Source organism: Jaculus jaculus, chromosome 4 (genome assembly GCF_020740685.1).
Source record: "Jaculus jaculus isolate mJacJac1 chromosome 4, mJacJac1.mat.Y.cur, whole genome shotgun sequence".
Classification (NCBI taxonomy): domain Eukaryota; kingdom Metazoa; phylum Chordata; class Mammalia; order Rodentia; family Dipodidae; genus Jaculus; species Jaculus jaculus.
In genome coordinates this window covers 162,484,989-162,505,919 of record NC_059105.1, presented here as the reverse complement: position 1 = coordinate 162,505,919, position 20,931 = coordinate 162,484,989, and the positions used below count along the sequence as shown (strand labels likewise).

Sequence of the window (20,931 nt, the reverse complement as noted above, 5' to 3'; positions counted from 1 at the left end):
TTCACAGCAGTCCTCCTGCCTCTGCCTCCTGGGTGCTGGGATTCAAGGCGTGCGCCACCACGCCCTGCCAAGAGTAATTTTGGAAGAAAGTATGTGTATTGTCAGGCGTGCTGGCACACACCTTGAATCCCAGCACTCAGGAGGCCATGAGTTTGAGGCCACCCTAAGAATACATAGTGAACTCCAGGTCAGCCTGGGCTAGAGTGAGACCATACTTCGAAAAACCGGGGGGCGGGGGGAGTATGTACACCAAAATATTTAAGAAAAGCCAGGCGTGGAGGCACACGCCCTTCATCCCAGCACTTAGGAGGCAGAGGTAGGAGGCTCTCCCTCAGTTCAAGTTTGAGACCACCCTGCACAGGTTCTCGGAAGGAAGTCGTAAGCACATTACCTCCCTGGGCACGGGAGCTGACCAGCTGCAGGGTCAATGCTCACAAGTCTGAAAGTTCCAAGTGCACAGTTCATTTGTTTGCTTGTTTGGAAGGCTGGGGCACAAACCCACGCCTCATGCATTCCAGGTAACCATGTCACCAGCGAGCTGCATCCCCAGTCTGGGTATGAAATTTAAAACACAAATGTGAGACACAGCTAAGCAGAGCTCCCGTCACACCCCCTAACACAAGGGCATTGTAAACGGAGGGTCCTGGACTGCTACCCGGGACTGTTTAGCCGAGGACTGGACCCTGTGTCCAGGGACCAGTGTCTTTAATCTGCACATGCTCCAGTACCACAAGGTGTTTACTCTCACCTTCTCCCATACCGTCTCCTCCAGGATACGGACACACTGCAGAACAGCATGCACACAGCTAAGGGCACAGGGAGATCCTGGGAAGCAGAGGCGAAGGACAGAGACAGCAACCCAGCACCAGGACAGCCGCCCGCTGGAAATTCCTACAGACGCCACACGACAGAGCAGCCAGGGCCTACCTGTAAAGGCCACGGACAGTGCTCCACCCACAGCCCCAGGATCTTAACCCACTCTTCACTGTAGCTATTCCAATGTGATTAATCAGCTGCATGCAGAGACAGCGGGTGAGGGAAGGCAACCCCGCTCACCTCCCTTTCTGTAGCGAAAATGAATGGGCAGGTGAGGACTAAAGGTAATGAGAAGGACTGGATAAGAAAGCAGACATGGGCTAGGGTGATGGCTTGGTGGTTAAGGCCCTTGCCTGCAAAGCCAAAGGACCCAGGTCTGATTCCTCAGGACCCACGTACGCCAGATACACAAGGTGGTGCGTCTGGAGTTCTCTGCACCGGCTCAAGGCCTTGGCGTGTCCATTCTCTCTCGTTCTTGTTTTTTGAGGTAGGGTCTCACTCTGGCCCAGGCTGACCTGGAATTCACTATGTAGTCTCAGGGTGGCCTCGAACTCACAGCAGTCCTCCTACCTCTGCCTCCCGAGTGCTGGGATTAAAGGCGTGCGCCACCACTCCTGGCCATTCTCTATCTCTTGCTATCCACCTCTTTTTCTCTCTCAAATAAATAAATAATATATATATATAAGCAGATACACCAAAGATACTGTGTCATGTGACAGAAGAGATGTGCTGATAAATGAAAGTCATTCGAGAACCACACAAGCAAGCCAATCAGGTACCACACAGACCACCTCAGGAATATTACCCAAATACACTAGCACGGAAAAGAAGCTCACATCACCTTGTTTACGGGTACATTTAATATCCCTTGCCCTTTCCAACTTCTGAAACATTATAGTATACAAAATATAAAATATCTTAAATATTTATAAAAATCGCAAGAAAAAATAGATCGTATGAAAATATTTTTATCTGACTCCTCCCCCTCTGTGGAAGGCACCTTAGTTCGCCTTGAGTCCGTAGCTGTTGAGGGGGTAGGAGTAGGCCCGGCCTAGGACTGTTCGGTCCCGGAGGAGCTTAAATAAAACATAGTAGTTGCAGAAAAGGATGAGAGCCATGGAGAGCGTGTGGTTCCACTTCTCTGAGCGCAGCAAAGAATAAAGCTGGTAGCAGACAGTACTGCCCTCAATAAGGATGAGCAGATTCAACAGCCTTAACGGACGGTGAAACAGGAACTGTAGGAAGTTAAAAACAACATGTTATGTTCACAGGAGAATGAAGTTATTACTGAATTCATTTAACTAAACAATTCCATACTTATAGATTTACAATACAATAACAGATCTGCTACTAGCCAGACTATCCCTTGATGTATGCAAAACACCTTTCCCTTTTAAAAATTTTTATTTACCAGGGTGTGCTAATGCACACCTTTAATCTCAGCACCCAGGAGGCAGAGGTAGGAGGATCACTGAGTTCAACGCCAGTCTGAGATGACACAGTAAATTCCAGGTCAGCCTGGGCTAGAGCGAGACCCTACCTTGAAAAACAAAACCAGAGCTGGAGAGATTACTTAGCAGTTAAGATACCTGCTTGCAAAGCCTAAGGGCCCAGGTTTGATTCTCTAGTACCCAAATAAGCCAGATACACAAGGTGGCACATGTGTGTGGAGTTAGTTTGTGGTGTCTAGAGGCACCTGGCACACCCATTCTCTATCTCCTTCTCTCTCAAACATGCATATAATTTATTTCTTAATTTAACTACTTGCGCCTGTGTGGGAGGGGTGCATACCAGAGCCTCCTGCCACAGCAGGGAACATCAGATGCTTGTGCATCAGACTTTATGTGGTTTTGGGAAAATAAACCTGGATTTGCAGGCTTTCCAAGCAAGCAACTTGAACCACTGGGCCACCTCCTCACACCCTACATTTTCCTTTTATTCATGAATCATGAAACTTCATTCTAATATCCCTGAGTTGCCAATAGGAATTATGCCCAACACTCTCTATGAAGATATTTCTTAGATTATTATGTAGGTACATATCTTACCTAAGACAGCCAAAAGTATACTTATCTGAGACAAGATACGGTAAAGGAGAAGATGGGAAATACTTTAGGCTTTCCAACTCAAAAGGCAAAAACTGAAGAAGCCATGTACATATGCAGTTAAATTGACTATTTAAAATGTTACCACTTAAAATGTAAAAATGAGCCAGGCGTAGTGGCACATGCCTTTAATCCCAGCACTCGGGAGGCAGAGGTAGGAGGATCACCGTGAGTTCGAGGCCACCCTGAGACTACATAGTGAATTCCAGGTCAGCCTGGACTAGAGTGAGAACATACCTTGGAGGGGAAAAAAACAAAAACCACTTATTTTGTACCAGAAAATTATAGTAAAATACCTGGTTATTATTTCAGGGAAAAACAAGCACCAACAGAATTCATTAATGAATAGCCGAGAGAATTCAGCCAGATGCGTTAAATATTTTAGGGAAACCAAATGTTTGTGTGGGACTTGACCCACTAATCCACAGGGAGGGGGAAATGACACTGCTTCCCAGTAGAGACCCTTTCACTCTCCCACACTCCTCCCAACTCTGCCTGTCCTAACTCTGATGTATCCCAGGCACCCTGCCCTGATAGAAGCAACTGAAAATGAAAGGTACCATGTGGACAGAAGGCTCAGCAGGTAAAGGTGCTTGCTTGCAAAGCTTGACAGTCCAGATTTAAGTACCCACTACCCACCTAAATCAGGTGCACAAAGTGCACATACATCTGGAGTTTTTTTTTTTAATTTTTATTAACATTTTCCATGATTATTAAAAAAATCCCATGGTAATTCCCTCCCCCGCACACACACTTCATCTGGAGTTTTGTAGTGTTAAAAGGCCCTGCTACATCCATTCTCTTCCTCTCTCCCCATACTTCTCTCCCTCTCTGCATATGCTTTTGATTTTTCAAGGTAGGGTCTCAGTCTGGTCCAGGCTGACCTGGAGTCACTATGTAGTCTCAGGGTCCCTCTGCCTCCAGAGTGGTGGGATTAAAGGTGTGCGCCTCTGCACCCGGCTGCATTAAGTACCTGAGAAACTGATGCGTGGTGCTTCCCTAGTGCTCTGTACTGGACCTGTAATAAAGGGCAGAGGTCACCCTTTGCCGTGTAAGCTCTTGAGGTCTGAAGTGTGTGTGAAAGATTGGAGGGGTGCTGTTACTGACAAATGCCAGGCTGATTTGAAAGGATGTAGAAATGGAACAGGCAGTTATTTCTGGTTGCCAGAATGAAATTCTATTGTTTTTTTTTTTCTAGGTAGGGTTTTGCTCCACCCCAGGCAGACCTGTAATTCACCAGCTACTCTCAGGGTAGCCTTGAACTCATAGTGATCCTCCTACCTCTGCCTCCTGAGTACTGGGATTAAAAGTGTGCACCATGGAGCCCGGCTAACTTTTTTTCTTTAAAAGAAAGGTGCATGTAAAGGAAAAATCCCGTAGTAACACTTATCTGAGAGCTAAAAATCCTCACAAAGACTGGGAGGAGCAGGAGAAAAGGGATGCAAACATCTAAGGAAAAAAAAAAAGCTGAATTTCTACTCTAAATTTCAAAGGCAATGGACATTTTGACTAGAAGTTATTCTGTGCATATACCTTTTCCCTACTCCCACTGGTCAGCCAGCTAAGACGATACAACACTGTGACTCCTACAACCAGGATTTCTAGAAAACAGATCAATTTGGACACAACCCAAGGCCTAAGTTCAATGAGACAGAAACTGTATGTAATGGGTATCTATTGGATTTTTCCTTTTTTAAGTTTTTTTCTTTCAAATCCAAGGAAAACCTTAAAATCAGGCTGAGTGTAGTGCTCATGGCCATAATCCCAGGAGGGTAAGGCAGCAGCAGTCCCATGAGTTTGTGGCTGACCTGGGCTACAGAGTGAGTTCCAGGTCAGCCTGGAGTAGAATGAGTCTTGCCTCAAAAAGCAAAACCATATTATTATTAAATAACACGTACAGATATACAGATAGATATATTTCTTTTCTTTTTTGATACAAGGCCTCTTTTAGCCCAGGCTAACCTTGAATTTACTTGGTGGCCAATTTACTTTGCTTTAAGTTCCTGATTTTCCTACCACCAACTCCCAAGTGCTGGGATTACAGGCATATGCCATTATACTGGCTCAGATATAATGTCATCTTAAGGATACCACTAAACTAGGCTATTGTAAAATACAATTAAGATGAAAGAGAAAGCTGCATAAGTGTCTACTTATTTCAAGCAACGCTACATTCAACAAATTGTACTATAACTAGAAAAACAAGCTAAATTAATAAACATGAAATGAAGTGATGTCACACCTTTAATCCAACACTCAGGAGGCAGAAATAGGAGGATCACTGAATTTCAGGCCATCCTGGGACTACAGGATTCAGTTCCAGGTCAGCCTGGGTTAGAGTAAGACCATACCTTGAAAAAACAACAACAACAAAAAATTTTTAAACGTGCTGGGCGTGATGGTGTATGCCTTTAATCCCAGCACTTGGGAGGCAGAGGTAGGAGGATCGCCATGAGTTCGAGGCCACCCTGAGACTACATAAGTGAATTCCAGGTCAGCATGAGCTAGAGTGAGACCCTACCACGAAAAACCAAAATAATAATAAATAAATAATGCTATATAGCCTTCAACCAGCCTTTCAAAAGACATTACTAAAGGTCAAGGACTGTTGCTGTTGTCAAGGCAGTGATTACATTGTATTAACTTTCTATGACACGTGCATACAGACTGGCCTCCTAACTCCTGCAAGGGTATGCTTGAAAGTAAGGAAGTGGTACTTGCATAAAAGCGGGCATGGGACACATCTGAAGGCACTGCCACGTTGTAAGGCCCCACGGCTCTGTATAAACATCTGCTGTGCCGCACCAACACCCCTTGAGGCCATATTGTGTTTTCTGACCAACTGAAGGAGAAGAAACACACTGTTAGCATACTGACGGTTACAGAGAAGATGTCTTGCAAAGCCTGCTATTTCTATAGAAGATCGAATTAAGTGTTCAAGGCTTCACCTGCCCAAATTCTGAAAATACAGTAGTCCTTCCTAGGAAGGAGTTAGAAAGGATTTGTTCTGTAATTTCACTGTTAGTACAGTATAAAGAGGGTAACATTTAACTCGGTGCTAAAGACGTAAGAGGCTTAGAAGAACAAGAGCACGTAAGGCATTTCAGTAAGGCGCCTGTGGGCCAGAACATGGTGTAAGCACGCAGACTGTCATTTGCATCTCAAGTGAGCAGTCTTCAGGTGGAAATGATTAAGAAGGTGCAGACAGAAGTGAAAGTGATTAACGGTAACAGCAGAGGAGAAATTAACACACTGTCAAACCAGAAGACATTTATTGCATAATTATACCCCTAAGAAGCTACAGATCAGTTTGCTTATCAGACAAAATTCAAGTATCGCATGGCCGTGAGAAGCTGCGCAGTAGGACAGAGGCGCAGGCACTGGCCTTAGACTTTCTCTTTGGCACTGCTGTGGTTCATTTCTATAGAGGTTTCTCTAGGGAAATGAAACTAGAGGAAAGGCTTCATTCTCTCCAGCATTAAACTAAATGAACCGGAATGGGATAAGGATCTTCAGATCAGACCTTTTTTAAAAAGCTAACTCAATCCATCTCTTCCTGATTTTGGAAAGGTTAGTTTCCTAGGGTAAGAACTGGGGCAGCAGTTTCGCTATGTTAAGAAAACACGCTAGCGCCCTGGAGCTGTCCCGGTAGAGAACACATTCCGCCGGCCTTGCTCACTTACCAGCAGTAAAGTGAAGACACAGCTCATGGCCATGCGCCACAGTAGCCTGAAGATGGACAGTACTACACTGTGGATTGTATTTTCAATTTTTATTGAAATTTGTCCTTTGCCCACAGTCAGGTTTCTTTTCAGCCTGGCCCAATCTCTCAGTTCCTGGGCTTGAAGGCCTGTGCTAATCTGTATCAGACATCAAGGCAGATAATTGAAGGGAGGACTCTGAGGGGAAGAGGGGAAGGGAAGGTCACCTCCGTCTGTCCCACTCAATGAGAGAAAACTGGTATGGCATGAACTTTACAAAGGAAGGAGGATGAAGAGGGTCCATGGTGGAAGAGGGTTCAGGGCTGAGAGACAGGGATGACGACAGGCTGAGGGAACGAGGGGCTCTCAAGACAGCCATTCTGAGTCCCAGGGCCATGCAGAGGGCGACTGACGAGGGCACAATGGAAGCCAGCGACCGTTTTCACTTGAGCACAGGAGCAGCAGGGCGACAGTACAGAAATCAGAAAGAAAAATTTACAGGCAAGGAAAACTACTAGACCAAATCTACATGTATTAGAAAAGACAAGAGAAGCAAAATTTAGCTGTCTTAAGTGTGAGACAGGGAGCTGGAAGTACTTAGCTATGATAATTAAGACAAAATTTTTAAATCTTAAAAAATGTAAAATTTATATTTAAAATGTATATCCAAATATTTGGATCTGGGCAAAGAACTCTGAAGTACAGCTTGGAACATAAATGACACTCTTAAAGTAACGGGCGGCGGAAGTGTAGGAGACATCTGAGAAGCAGCTGGGGATGGTGGTGGCAATGAGGTGTTAATGCCCTGCACTCTGTTTTAGCATGATGACAAGCATCCACGTAGACAAAAACTAAACCAAGTTCAAAGCCAAGAACAAGAATGACATACAAGGCAAATAAACAGGATCAGCAGCCTGTAGAAAAGTGCTGCCTGGTTTACCCGCTCGGTGACTCACATGTACTGTGGAGCATTGCTGTAGAAGCCATGTTCCAGCTTCTGCCACTTGCCCAGGTGAGCAGCTGACTTATGCAGCAAATCGCAGTACTTGGATGGCAGCAACTGGGTGGTGAGCATGACAAAAGCATTGATCCACACCATGATGAGGTGCTCGCAAGACCAGCGCATGTCGTAATACTGGGTACTCTGGAAGAGATCAGGAGAGAGAGGAATGACCCGCGCACTGGCAGTGGACAGAGGCACGATGGTGTGTGGACACAGGCCCTGCTGACAGACACCACACTGAGTCAACAGGCACTGGGTGTCCAGCTGTCCATGAAGAAAGATCAAAAGCAGTGTTCTCCACAATCCTTCAACGTGATTTCTGACTACGTGGGCTGGGTGGGAGGGGCAGGCAATTATACTTTCTAGAAGACCTGGGCGCTTCTGAAGCAAGTCCAGCTGCAGAAGTACTGCTGAGGGCAAGAGAAGGACTCCACAATTTTGGTCCCAAGTGACATCCAAACCATTTTTTTTTTCTAATGAAATAAACTGAAGTTTAGATAAAGGTTAGATTAAATTCAGGCAAACTCTTGATAAGCCTGTTAATAATATTAACCACAGAATGCTGAATTTCATTGAGATCCTGATTCTCTTAAGCTGCTACAAAATGATTCTATCATAAACACAAAGTCTGTTCTCCCCAGAAATGTAAAAACTACTTAGGGAAAATAAAAGAGGTGTGTGTGGGGGGGGACTACCACCAGGCGCATCGCATACATGAAAATACCCATCCACCGACCAGCACACACCAGAGGCACACACCAGAGGCAGCCGCACTCCACCATCCAGGCGGCCAGAGGGGAGACAGAGAAAACGGGGATTAAACAAGAAACACCCAGTGCATGTAACTACACGCAAATCCAGGGAACTCATAAATCAAGACAGTTGCTTACCTTCACGAAACACAGGGGGAGAAACGCCACATAGTAGGCACTGAAGAGGGAGTTGAAAAGAACTTCTTCGATTCTGTGGTTGAAATCTGCTTTCAGACATTCTACTTCACTGCGAATGAGGTCTGGAGACAGGGGACAGCTATGGGTGGGGATGGGCGTGGTATTATTAAACTGTTCTTTCAGAGACTCCAACAATAAGGACAGGAAGTCTTTGGATTTGGCCAAACCGCCCACATTTGAAGCACTTTCCTCTACGGCCTGGTGCTGAACCATATAGTCTGTGAGAAGAAGATGGGCTCTACTATCTTGATGGAAATAGCAGAGAGGAACATAAACACCAAACCTATAAAATAAAGGGAAATGAAAATGAAGGGCTAGAGAGATGTCTCAGCTGTTAAAGGTACTTGCCTGAAAAAGCTAAGAACCCAGGTTTGATTCCCCAGAACCCACATAAAGCCAGAGGCACAAAGCGGCGCCTGCGCCTGGAATACGCCTGCAGCAACTGGTGGTCCTAGCACGCCCACTCTCTCTCTCTAGCTCTCTCTGCTTGCAAATGAATTTATATATATTTATATATTTTAAAGCCGGGCGTGGTGGTGCACGCCTTTAATCCCAGCACTTGGGAGGCAAAGGTAGGAGAATCACCGTGAGTTTGAGGCCATCCTGAGACTAATAATGAATTCCAGGTCAACCTGAGCTAGAGTGAGACCCTACCTCAGGGAAAAAAAAAATTAAAACTCGTTTATTCCTTCGCCCCTGGGGGCCCTTCTCAATGGGGTTATGGCGTTCACTGTGGGCTCACGAAGGCTTTAGTTGGTCCCTGTGGCATAGTGGGGGGAGGGAATCCATGCCTCGAGATATTCCTACCCACTCTGTGGCCCTTACAATCTGCCTGCCCCCCTCCCACATGTTCCCTAAGCCATGACAGGCCTATTGACAGTCTGATTTAGAATTCAGTTCTCTGTAGTCTCTAGATTTCTGTTTTGATAGGTTTGTATTGATCACTGTATCTAATACCATTGTCCTAGAGCTGGTTATCAGGCTTGCAGTAAAAGCAGTGTTCATGTCATGGCTTCCTCGGCAATTTCTCCTGGGCCTAACAGATGTGGTAGAGAGAGCATGTCCTGTGCTGAGCAGTTGGCTATCTTCTTGTCTTCTCAGTGGATCTTGGTTAATGTCCATTTTCTCTGCTCTCTTCCACTTGTTTGATCCCTCCCAGGCAGGCATCCCGGAATGCTGTCTAGCCCTGGCGTGCAGTCCCATCTCACAATCAGTATAAACTACATCGTGACATTTTAACTTTGTGTGCTGAGCACTCTCATATCTAAATATCTTTCTGTCACAGATTTTAAAGATAGCATAGTATTTTTTATATAGATGTACCATAAACCATTTCTCTTGTTAGAAACAGGCTATTTTCCTAACACAGAGCTTTGTGTCATCTAATAATTTCTATAACTTGCTCATTAGCACAAATGTCTCTTCCCACTTAGCAAGGAACTTTCTGCGCCCAAACTGTATCATCCAACATCCAAAGGCACATGTAATTCCCCTTTCCTGGTTTTTTTTTTTTTTTTTTTTTTTTCCCCAAGGCAGGGTCTCACTCTAGCCCAGGCTGATGTAGAATTCACTATGGAGTCTCAGGGTGGTCTTGAACTCACAGCGATCCTTCCTACCTCTGCCTCCTGAGTGCTAGGATTTAAAAGTGTGTGCCATCACGTCTGGCTCTCTGGTTTTTTACATATATGTTTATTAGGAGTGGCACTTTTCTTGGTTTACCTTCTTTCGTTACAATTTTCCACTCTGTGAAGCAATTTCAGCCTGCTTAACTCACTGATGTCTCCTTGTGCCTAGAACAGTGGCTGAAACACAGTAGGCTCTCTCTCTCTCTCTCTCTATATATATATATATATATATATATATATGACACAATAATGAAAAAGGTTCTGATGGTGCAATAAATCTCTTCTGCTTTTTCTTTTTCATAGGCAGGGTATAACCCTGGAATGTCCTCTAGCCCAGACTGGCTTTGAACTCATAGTGAATCTCCTCCCTTACCTTCCTAAGTGCTAGGATTGTAAGTGTGAGCTACCACATCCAGTTTAGAAATACAATAAATTTCCAGGCTGAAGAGACAGCATTTGCCTGCAAAGCCAAAGGACCTCAGTTTGATTTCCCAGGACCCATGTAAGCCAGATGTGCAAGGTGGCACATGTGTCTGGAGTTCGTTTGTAGTGGCTGAAGGCCCTGGTGCACCCGTATTTTTTTTTCTCTCTCTCTCTGTACATATCTGCCTCTTTTCCTCTCTCACGCTCTCAAATAAATAAAATAAAATAAATACAATAAATTTCCACAAGTAAAATTACTTGGTTAGCCAGACATGGTATCACACACCTTTAATCCCAGCACTTAGGAAACAGAAGTAGGAGGATTGCTATGAGTTAGAGGCCAGCCTGAGACTACATAGCAAATTTCAGGTCAGATTGGGCTACAGCAAGACCCTATACTGAGAAAGAAGAAAGAAAGAAGGTATTTGAGAACTGAAGTAAAAAAAAAAACAAAAAACAAAAAATGGAGGGTAGACATGGGAGGATAAGCCTATAAATAGGAAAAGATGTGTTTATATACACAATCCAGGATTTTAAATTTTTCATATTTATTAAAACCTATATAAAAGATTATACGAAGCCAGATGTGTTGGCACACGCCTTTAATCCCAGCACTCGGGAGGCAAAGGTAGAAGGATCGCCGTGAGTTCGAGGCCACCCTCAGACTACATAGTGAATTCCAGGTCAAACTGGGCCAGTGTGAGACCCTACCTCAAAAAAAAAAAAAAAAAAAAAAAAATATGAGCTCCAAAAAGTAAAGAAAACAAATATAGTTAAACATGCTTATTGCACTGTTTTGTGGGGTATAGGAAATCCCCAGAAATAAATAAGGTTCTTTATATACCTAAATGAAAATAAAAAGTTTGTTAGTCATAGCCATCTTCACATGACAATGCTCTTAAACTGGAGAACTTTACTAGACAAAAAACTGATTAATCCCGCTGAGGCAAGTGAGTTCAAGGCCAACTTAGGCAAGACACTGCCTCAAGAAAACAAACAAGAACAGAGCCTGGTGGTGCACAGGAGGCAGAGGTGGGAGGATTGCTGTGAGTTCAAGGCCACCCTGAGACTACATAGTGAATTCCAGGTCAGCCTGGGCTAGAGACCCTACCTCAAAAAAAAAAAAAAAAAATGGGGGGGCTTAGAGAGATGGTTTAACAGTTAAGGCACTTGCATGCAAAGCCAAAGAACCCAGGATCGATTCCCTAAGACCCACGTAAGGCAGATGCACAAAGTGGCACATGTGTCTGGATGTTCATTTGAAGTGGCTCAAGACCCTGGAGTGCCCATCCCCCCCCCCAAGTAAATAAAATAGACTAATTTTAAAAATCCAGGTGTGGAGCCGGGCATGGTGGCACACGCCTTTAATCCCAGCACTCGGGAGGCAAAGGTAGGAGGATTGCTGTGAGTTCGAGGCCACCCTGAGACTACACAGTGAATTCCAGGTCAGCCTGGGCTAGAGTGAGACCCTACCTCGAAAAACCAAAAAAAGAAATCCAGGTGTGGTGGTGCACGCCTTTAATCCCAGCACTTGGGGAGGCAGAGGTAGGAGGATCACCATGAGTTCGAGGCCAGCATGGGCTAGAGTGAGACCCCACTTCAAAAAACATACAAACAAAAAAAAAAATCTCAAGCCAGGCATGGTGATGCACACCTTTAATCCCAGTACTCAGGTAGAGGTAGAGGTAGGAGGATTGCCATGAGTTTGAGGCCAGCCCTGAGACTACATAGTGAATTCCAGGTCAGCCCAAACTAGAGTGAGACCCTAACTGGGGGGAAAAAAAAAAAAAACAAAAAACTCCACTGGTAGGACAGCTATGTGCCTTGGGCATTTAGAGATGGTTTTGGTTGTGCCTTGTTCCCAACCACTCCACTTGAGAAAACAAATTATAGAATCAACATCTTTTGGCTTTACAACTTCCAGAACTCTTAAAATTTATATTTGAACAATCTCATTTTTCCCTTTATATCATATCATTTGCATGACCTAAATAACCTCTAAAGATTTGCTAATAAAATTTAAAACTGAAGTACTCACGGGTAGCCAAGGAAAAGAAGATTGAGGACCGAGTGGCTTCGAAAGAGATTGACCAGGGTCCAACAAAGCACCCATCCACACAGAGTAAGGAGCACCAGGCGGGCCAGGATGAGAGCTGTATAGTGGATCATGGATGCTGCACCTGCCTTTGTGGCCTGAAAGTTTGGAAGCACCAAAAGAAACATTTTATAAATTATTTTATTCAAAATCAATGTGCCTCAAAGTAAGAGCTCAGTAGATTTAGTGGAAATTAAAATCGCCTTAAAAAGTAAAAAATTGTCCACCCCACCTTATCTTCCTAATGCCTGAAAATTCTGACATCTCTTAGCAGTTATCTCCTTCTTGCGCCCCAAACTCCCTCGCCCAAGTCTCCGTTAAGTTCACACAATTATCATCTAATTTGTTTACACTACAGCTCCTCAAAACATGGTCTACAGACCAGTCACCACAATCGCCTGGGCTGCTCACTAAACATAAATCCTAACAACTTTCCTGCGCAGATGTAGGAAGCAAAAGTCTGAACTACAGAGCGAGTGCCAGGTCAGCCTGGGCTTCAAGGAGACTCTAGCTCATACAAATTATGTATTTATTAAAAAAATAAAACCTAAGCTGGGTATGGTGGCACATGCCTTTAATCCCAGCACTTGGAAGGCAGAGGTAGAAAGATCACCATAAGTTCAAAGCCTGGGCTAGATCGAGACCCTACCTCAAAAAAAGAAAAAAAAAAAAAAAGAGAAGGTTGGAAGGACCTGGATCTAGCAACAACACCTGTAACCATAGCAACTTGGGACAAAAAATAATAATAATTTCAAGGTCTGCCTGGGCTAAACAGTGAGTTCAGAGCCAGTTTTGTCTGAAAAATTAAAGAGGTAAGATCCTGGGTTCAATTCCAAATATAACAAATAAATAACAATAGTGAGAAAAAGAAAAGCATTAATTTATGTCTTCTTTCCAAACAGCAAGAATCTCAACAAGAAGTTAATATTTAATAAATGACTCAAGTTTCATGCAATCATCACCTCTTCTTTGACAGATCCCTATGTTTCTTCTTTGCCTTCTGCAGATGGGAAAAATGACAATTGCTTTCAATTTCAAAACTTCAAAGTCTTCTCTAATCCCAAACCTTTAACCTGCTTTACGTATAGTAAGAAAACATCCTTGTCAAAACATGAAGCTCCCTCCAGACACAAAATGGCCTGGATACCCACGACCTCACAGTGCCTACACAGTACCTACACAAGACCTTCATAAGAGGAGGAAAAAGACCATGACATCAAAATAAGAGAGAGACTAGTTGAGAGGGGAAAAGGATATGATGGAGAATGGGATTTCCAAGGGGAAAGTGGGGGGAGGGAGGGCATTACCATGGGATATTTTTTATAATCATGGAAGATGTTAATAAAAATTCAGGGGGGAAAAAAACTTGAAGCTTCCAAAGCTACTTTTTGCTTTTATTCTCTGAGGTCGGGTCTCACACCCAGGCTGAGCTGGAACTCACTGTAGTCTCAGGCTGGCCTCACACTCAGTCATCTTCCTACCTTGGCCTCCTGAGTGATGGGACTAAATGTGTGCGCTACCATACCCGGCCCAATGCTACTTAAAATTAAAAAGACAAACAAAAACAAACAAACAAACAAAAAACTATTTGTGGGGGGGAGGAGAGTGAGTGTATGTGTGTGTGTGTCTTCAAGAGCGAGCACATGTGCCAGGGCCTCCAGCCACTACAAACTCCAGATACATGCACCACTCTTATGCATCTGGCTTTATGTGGGTAATAGGGAATTGAATCTGGGTCATTAGACTGTTGGCAAACACCTTAACCACTGAGCCATCTCTCCAACCCATCAATGCTACTTTTTCCCACAATAAAAGAACAGACAGCAAAATGAAGAAGAAAATAGAATGCCCCCATAAATCTAAAACTGCAGTCTTGTGTTGTTTTTTATTTACTTATTTATTTTGGAGACAGGGTCTCACTTTTGTAGCCTAGGCTGGCTCAGAATTCTTGTCTCAGCCTCCTGATGGACTATAAGTATGTACCACCATGCCCAGAACTCAATACAGCAATCTTTTTTTTTTTTTTTTTTTTTTTTTTTGGTTTTTCAAGGTAGGTTCTCACTCTAGCCTATGCTGACCAGGAATTCACTATGTACTCTCAGGGTGGCCACAAACTGCCGGCAAACCTCCTACCTCCTGCCTCGGCCTCACAAGTGCTGAGATTAGACTTGTACCACCATACCCAGCTTAAAGCTAATTCTCAAATAATACATCTACTGCAAACTATATATAGGATATCTTTGGCAGACTGTTCATAAAGCATGTGTTTACAGAATCTCTGGATTGTATCAAGATACCATATGGATTGTCAAGTTCAATTAATGAAGAAACCAACCTGCAATGCATTTTCCAGATCCTATCTGGTCATTTAAATGACATAAGAAAATGTCTGTGTTTATGTAAACATTCTGTACACACATGCTACAGATGTACTTACTTAAAACTGTAAAATAGCCAGGTGAGGTGGCACACCTTTAATCGTAGCACTCACGAGGGAGGAGGAGCCCCATGAGTTCCAGGCCAGCCTGGGACTACAGATGAATTCAAGGTCATCCTGGGCTATTGTGAGGCACTACCCTGAAAACGAACACAAGAAATGTTGCAATTCACTCCCCTGCACATGCATCCTATCATATGGCCATGGACCTCACATGTTAAAGCCTGGGAAAGTCATTCACACCATTAGAGCTACTCCACTGGCTCTGTTCTCAAAATTTAGGTTAATAACCAGGGTTAAAATTTAAAGACAAGACGGGTATCATGACACATGCCTTTATTCTTCGATCCTTGAAGACTGAGGTATGAGGATCACAGTGAGTCCAAGGCTGACCTAGGTTAATAGCAAAACCCTATCTTCAAATACCACTAAAATGGTATATGGATGAGAGGTGGAGGGAATTAAAGGCTGTTTCTATGCAATGTCATGACAACAGGGCTAAACTGGTTTGTTAATTATGCCTTGTTCCAGAACCTAAGTGCTATGCTGTTTGAGACAAACCTTATACCAAGTCCTTGGGAAACCAATGTAGCCAAGAAAAAATACAGCTGAGGCTGCCCAGTCAAGAAAAGCAAATGTTAAACTTAAATTTCAACAACTATTTTTGTAATTATGAGGAGGATCACAGCAAGAGAGCAAATAACACCACCTTAACTGCCAGACCGTCTCTCCAGTGCAGGAAGGATTCCTTTAGAAAGCAGTATTTAGGGACTGGTTGCGTAAGCAGATCCTTGGAAGGGAGTAGCTGAGACAAGGATGGAAGTTCAAAGCCTGTCTGAGCTGTAGAACAAGTTCAAGGCTAGCCTAGGGAATTAGCAAAACCTTATCATCTCAAAATAAAAATTAAGATGGGCTGAAGAGATTACTCATTAGTTAGGGCACTTGCCTGCAAAGCCTGACGACCCAGTTCAATTCCCCAGTACTCATGTAAAGCCAAATGCACAAGGTGGCCCATGCACCTAGCGTTCGTTTACAGTGGCTACCCATTCTCTCTCTCTGCTTGCAAATAAATTTTTCTAAAATTTTTCAGAAATAAATAAATAGAAAAGTAGAAGCTGGGCTGGGGAGATGGCTTAGCGGTTATGGCATTTGCCTGCAGAGCCAAAGGACTCGGGTTTGATTTCCCAGGACCCACATAAGCCAGATGCACCAGGAGGTGCATGCATCTGGAACTCTTTAACAGCAGCTGGAAGCCCTAGCACATCTATTCTCTCTCTCTCTTCCTGTCTATTTCTGTTTCTGTGTGTTTGTCTGTGCGCGCACGCGTACATGTGCTTATTCTATTGCTCTCTCAAATAAATAGATAAAAATAATTTTTTTTTTTTTAAAAGCCACTGGCCGGGCGTGGTGGCACATGCCTTTAATCCCAACACTCGAGAGGCAGAGGTAGGAGGATCACTGTGAGTTCGAGGCCACCCTGAGATTACACAGTGAATTCCAAGTCAGCCTGGACTACAGTGAAACCCTACCTCAAAAAAAAAACCAAAAATAAATAAAAAAAAATTAAAAATTAAAATAAGCCGGGCATGGTGGTGCACACCTTTAATCCCAGCATTTGGGAGGCAGGGGTAGGAGGATGGCCGTGAGTTCAAGGCCACCCTGAGACTACATAGCAAATTCTAGGTCAGCCTGGGCTAGACTGAAACCCTACCCCAAAAAACCAAAACAAACAAAAAACAAAAATGTAGGGCTGGAGAGATGGCTTAGAGGTTAAGCGCTTGCCTGTGAAGCCTAAGGACCCCGATTCAAGGCTCAATTCTCCAGGACCCATGTTAGCCAGATGCACAAGGGGGCGCATGTATCTGGAGTTCATTTGCAGTTGCTGAAGGCCCTGGTGTACGTGTGCTCTTTCTCCCTCTTTCTCTGTCACTCTCAAATAAATAAATTTAAAAAAATGTAATCCGGGCATGATGGCACACACCTTTAATCCCAGCACTCGGGAGGCAGAGGTAGGATTGCCATGAGTTCAAGTTCTGAGATTACATAGTGAATTTTAGGTCAGCCTGGGCTAGAGCTATCTCAAAAACAAAAACAAAAACAAAAACAAAAGGGCTGGAGGGATGGCGTAGCAGTTAAGGCATTTGCCTGTAAAATCAAAGGACCCACGTAAGGCAGATGTACAAGGTGGCACATATGTCTGGAGTTCGTTTGCAGTGGTTGGAGGCCCTGGTGTGCCCATTTTCTCACACTCTTTCTCTCTCTCAAATAAATAAAGTATTTAAAAAATTGAAAAATTATTTTAAAAAAGCAGGACCTGGGCTTGATAGTGTATGCCTTCTATCCCAGCACTCTGGAGGCTGAGGTAGGAGGATCAAGGCTAGTCTGGTATGGGACTAGTGTGTGTTCCAGGTCAGCCTGGGCCACAGTGAGATCTTACCTTGAAAAATCAAGAATAAATAACAAGAAGGGCTGGACTTTACACACACAGAGTTAACCATCACATGGAAAGTATCTAGGTACCTGGTCTAAAACTCATACTTTTTTTTTCATTTCTTTCTTATTTTATTAAATGTTTTTAAAAAATATTTATTTATTTGTAAAACTCATGCTTTTTAATGAGGTCACAAATGAAAGGGGTGGGGGAAATCCTTTGAAATGCAGGGTGGGGAGAATGAAAGATCATTTTGTATGTAGACATTGTTAGCTTTTTGTAAATACCACTGTACCTGGCAAGCATAAAGTAGAAAGGTAGGTAAAGATAGTTGTTCTGTAAGTTGTTAAAGTATAATTGCTGCTAAAAATTGTCCTTAAACTTAAGGAAAATTGGTGCCGTTTTGAAAATGAGATCTTGTGCCATAAGTGCAGCTGAACTAAATAAAAACATCAGCCCACAAACTAATGCTGTCAAAGGAATGAGTATATGTTAAATTATATTGTATAATCCAACATGGCCATCCAGAATTTTTATATTTTCTTTGTAGAGAGGTTATGTATTCTGGATGTTTTTTAGAAAAGGAAACATTTTAAGTCCTACAAATTGACTTTACCAGTCACCATTGGGCTAATTTTTCTCTGTAATCCCTGAAATTTCTCTAAATTACATACTTAACATAAACTAGATTGTTTTGTATATAAGACTGCTTCCACCTTAAATGCTTTCACAAGTATGTAGTTTCTTGTTCATGATATTCTTAGAAGGTAATAGTGCATGAACTCATTTTATAAACTCTCCGACTGTATTGTCATGTAAAATATGGACAGTATTAATGTCAACCTTCTCTTGAAAGCTAGCCTATAAATATTGCTGTATAATTTCTCTGGTCAGAAACATATGGACTAAGTAGTGCCACTTGGGTCAGGTTTTCTTCAGTGCCATGTAGCAGACCGTCTACGCAACTAGCAGAAGAATGTCACTTTAAAATTTCACATCAGGGTTCTTTACTGTTTGGAACCCAGTATATAGCAACATTAGTGGGACAGCCCTAAGGACAGTCATTCTTAAAGAAAACCAATAGCATTTCAGGCTAAGTAGTTGGATCTACTACATAATGTCTATTATCTCAACCCACCAAAGTTTGTAGTGTTGAGACTGCTGTTTGTGCTTATTTGTGAGGTAGGTGAATAAAATTGGGAAGCTAAAATTTCAAGTTCCATGTGCCTAAGAAAAAAACCAGAAAACAAGTTATTGTAAATTGACCCTGTCTGTGGTTTTTGTAAAGACATTGTAAAAAACCAAGCACATGCCATCATCCAGTTTTTATCAAACACTGTTGTATAAATCAGAAAAACTGAAGAGAAATGATTGTTGCACACAATAAATTCCTTTACATGGTCTCATTTGAGATGGTCTCATTCTAACTGATGTAAGAATTTTGACTTTTTTACCTTTGGAAACATCAAATAAAAGTGGAAACATGAAGGAAAAAAAAAGAAGAAGAAGAAGGGGCTGGAGAGATGGCTCAATGGTTTAAGGCACTTGCTTGCAATGCCTGCCAGACAGGGTACAATTCCTCAGGACCCATCTAAAGACAGCTGTACAAGGTGACATGAGTTTGGAGTTCATTTGCAATGGCAAGAGGTCCCTGGTACACCCAATATTCACACACGGCCTCCATTTCTCACTAGTAATCAGAAACATATTAAAATAAATAAATAAGCCAGGCATGGTGGTGCACGCCTTTAAACCCAGCACTTGGAAGGCAGAGGTAGGAGGATCACCGTGAGTTCAAGGCCACCCTGAGACTACCTAGTTAACTCCAGGTCAGCCTGGACCAGAGTGAGACCCTACCTCAAAAAAACCAATAAATAAATAAATAAATAGCAAAAAAAAAAAAAAAAGTCTGGCATGGTGGCGCATGCCTTTAATCGCAGCACCCGGGAGGCAAAGGTAGGAGGATTGTCATGAGTTCAAGGCTAGCTTGAGTCTACAAAGTAAATTCTAGGTCAGCCTGGGCTAGAGCAAGACCCTACCTTGAAAAACCAAAAAAAAAAAAAAAGTTAAAATACGACGTGTGGGGGCTGGAGAGATGGCTTAGCGGTTAAGCGCTTGCCTATGAAAGCCTATGGACCCCGGTTCGAGGCTCGGTTCCCCAGGTCCCACGTTAGCCAGATGCACAAGGGGGCGCACGCATCTGGAGTTCGTATGCAGTGGCTGGAAGCCCTGGCGCGCCCATTTTCTCTCTCTCCCTCTATCTGTCTTTCTCTCTGTGTCTGTTGCTCTCAAATAAATAAATAAAAAATAAAAAAAAATGAACAAAAAAAATTTAAAAAAAAAAAAAAAAAACAAAAAAAAAACGACGTGCGTGTACTGGGGATGTAGCGTACCGGTAGAGCAGAGTCCCTGGGTTCCGTGGGGCTGAGCGGTGCGCAGGGAGTGTAATCTAAGCTTAGAACTAAAGAATCAGTAGGCACTAGCCAAAAACAGAACAGAATAGTACTCTGGAGACCGAACTAGGATGACTGACCTGAGTTTGAGGCCAGCCATGGGCTACAGAGTGAGTTCCAGCTCACCCAGGCCTAGAGTGAGACCCTACCTTGAAAAGACCAAAACCAATCGATAAAAATGAATAGGCTGGGTGTGGTGCATGCCTTTAATCCCATCACTCCGGAGGCAGAGGTAGGAGAATCACTGTGAGTTGGAGGCCAGCTTGAGACTACATAGTGAGTTCCAGGTCAGACTGGGCTAGAGCAAGACTCTACCTCAAAAAACAAAACAAAAAAAAGGGACATTCTTCTTAACACTATGTTAGAAGTATACAGATAATGTTCCCAAATACATACATATAAATATGTGTCTATAAACTCTATGCATATATAAAGATTAGAAGGAAACATATCAAAATGTGGTTCTCAATAATGGAATTGTAATTTTCTAATTTTCTGCCTATTTTTTTTTTAAGTGTTTTTCAATAAAACATTTTCTGTTTAGAGAAACAACTCTTTTTTTTTTGAGGTAGGGTCTCATTCTATCCCAGGTTGACCTGGAATTCACTATGTAACCTCAGGGGGCCTCACTGTGATCCTCCTACCTCTGCCTCCTGAGTGCTGGGATTAAAGGCGTGCACCACCACACCCGGCTATGAGAAACAACTTTTGATGAGAAGTACTTTCAGTTGGTAAAACTTGAACCTCAGTCTTATGGAGTAAGGAGAGAAGTGCTGGCCTGGAGGTGACCACGGTCTACCTGGTGAGAGATCAGCAGTCCCTTTGGAGTACTGTTTAGCCTTCTGAATTATTACCTCAGCCTGTCCTTAAAAATCACTGTTCTTTCCCAGGT

General features: G+C 43.1%; 1 protein-coding gene across 4 annotated transcripts in view; it reads right to left on the bottom strand.

The window, feature by feature from the left end:
- Positions 1–1,656: 1,656 nt before the first annotated feature.
- Tmem39a (transmembrane protein 39A) overlaps positions 1,657–20,931 on the bottom strand; it is a 33,596-nt gene continuing 14,321 nt past the window's right edge. For all 4 annotated transcript variants that reach the window (XM_045148333.1, XM_045148331.1, XM_045148332.1 and 1 more), the window contains 5 exons: positions 12,662–12,816; positions 8,516–8,858; positions 7,579–7,766; positions 5,643–5,763; positions 1,657–2,051 (listed from right to left, as the gene is read on the bottom strand). In XM_045148333.1, the coding sequence (XP_045004268.1) occupies positions 1,818–2,051; positions 5,643–5,763; positions 7,579–7,766; positions 8,516–8,858; positions 12,662–12,816 (1,041 nt within the window). In that variant the 3' untranslated portion in view covers positions 1,657–1,817. The remainder of the gene's footprint in view (positions 2,052–5,642; positions 5,764–7,578; positions 7,767–8,515; positions 8,859–12,661; positions 12,817–20,931) is intronic.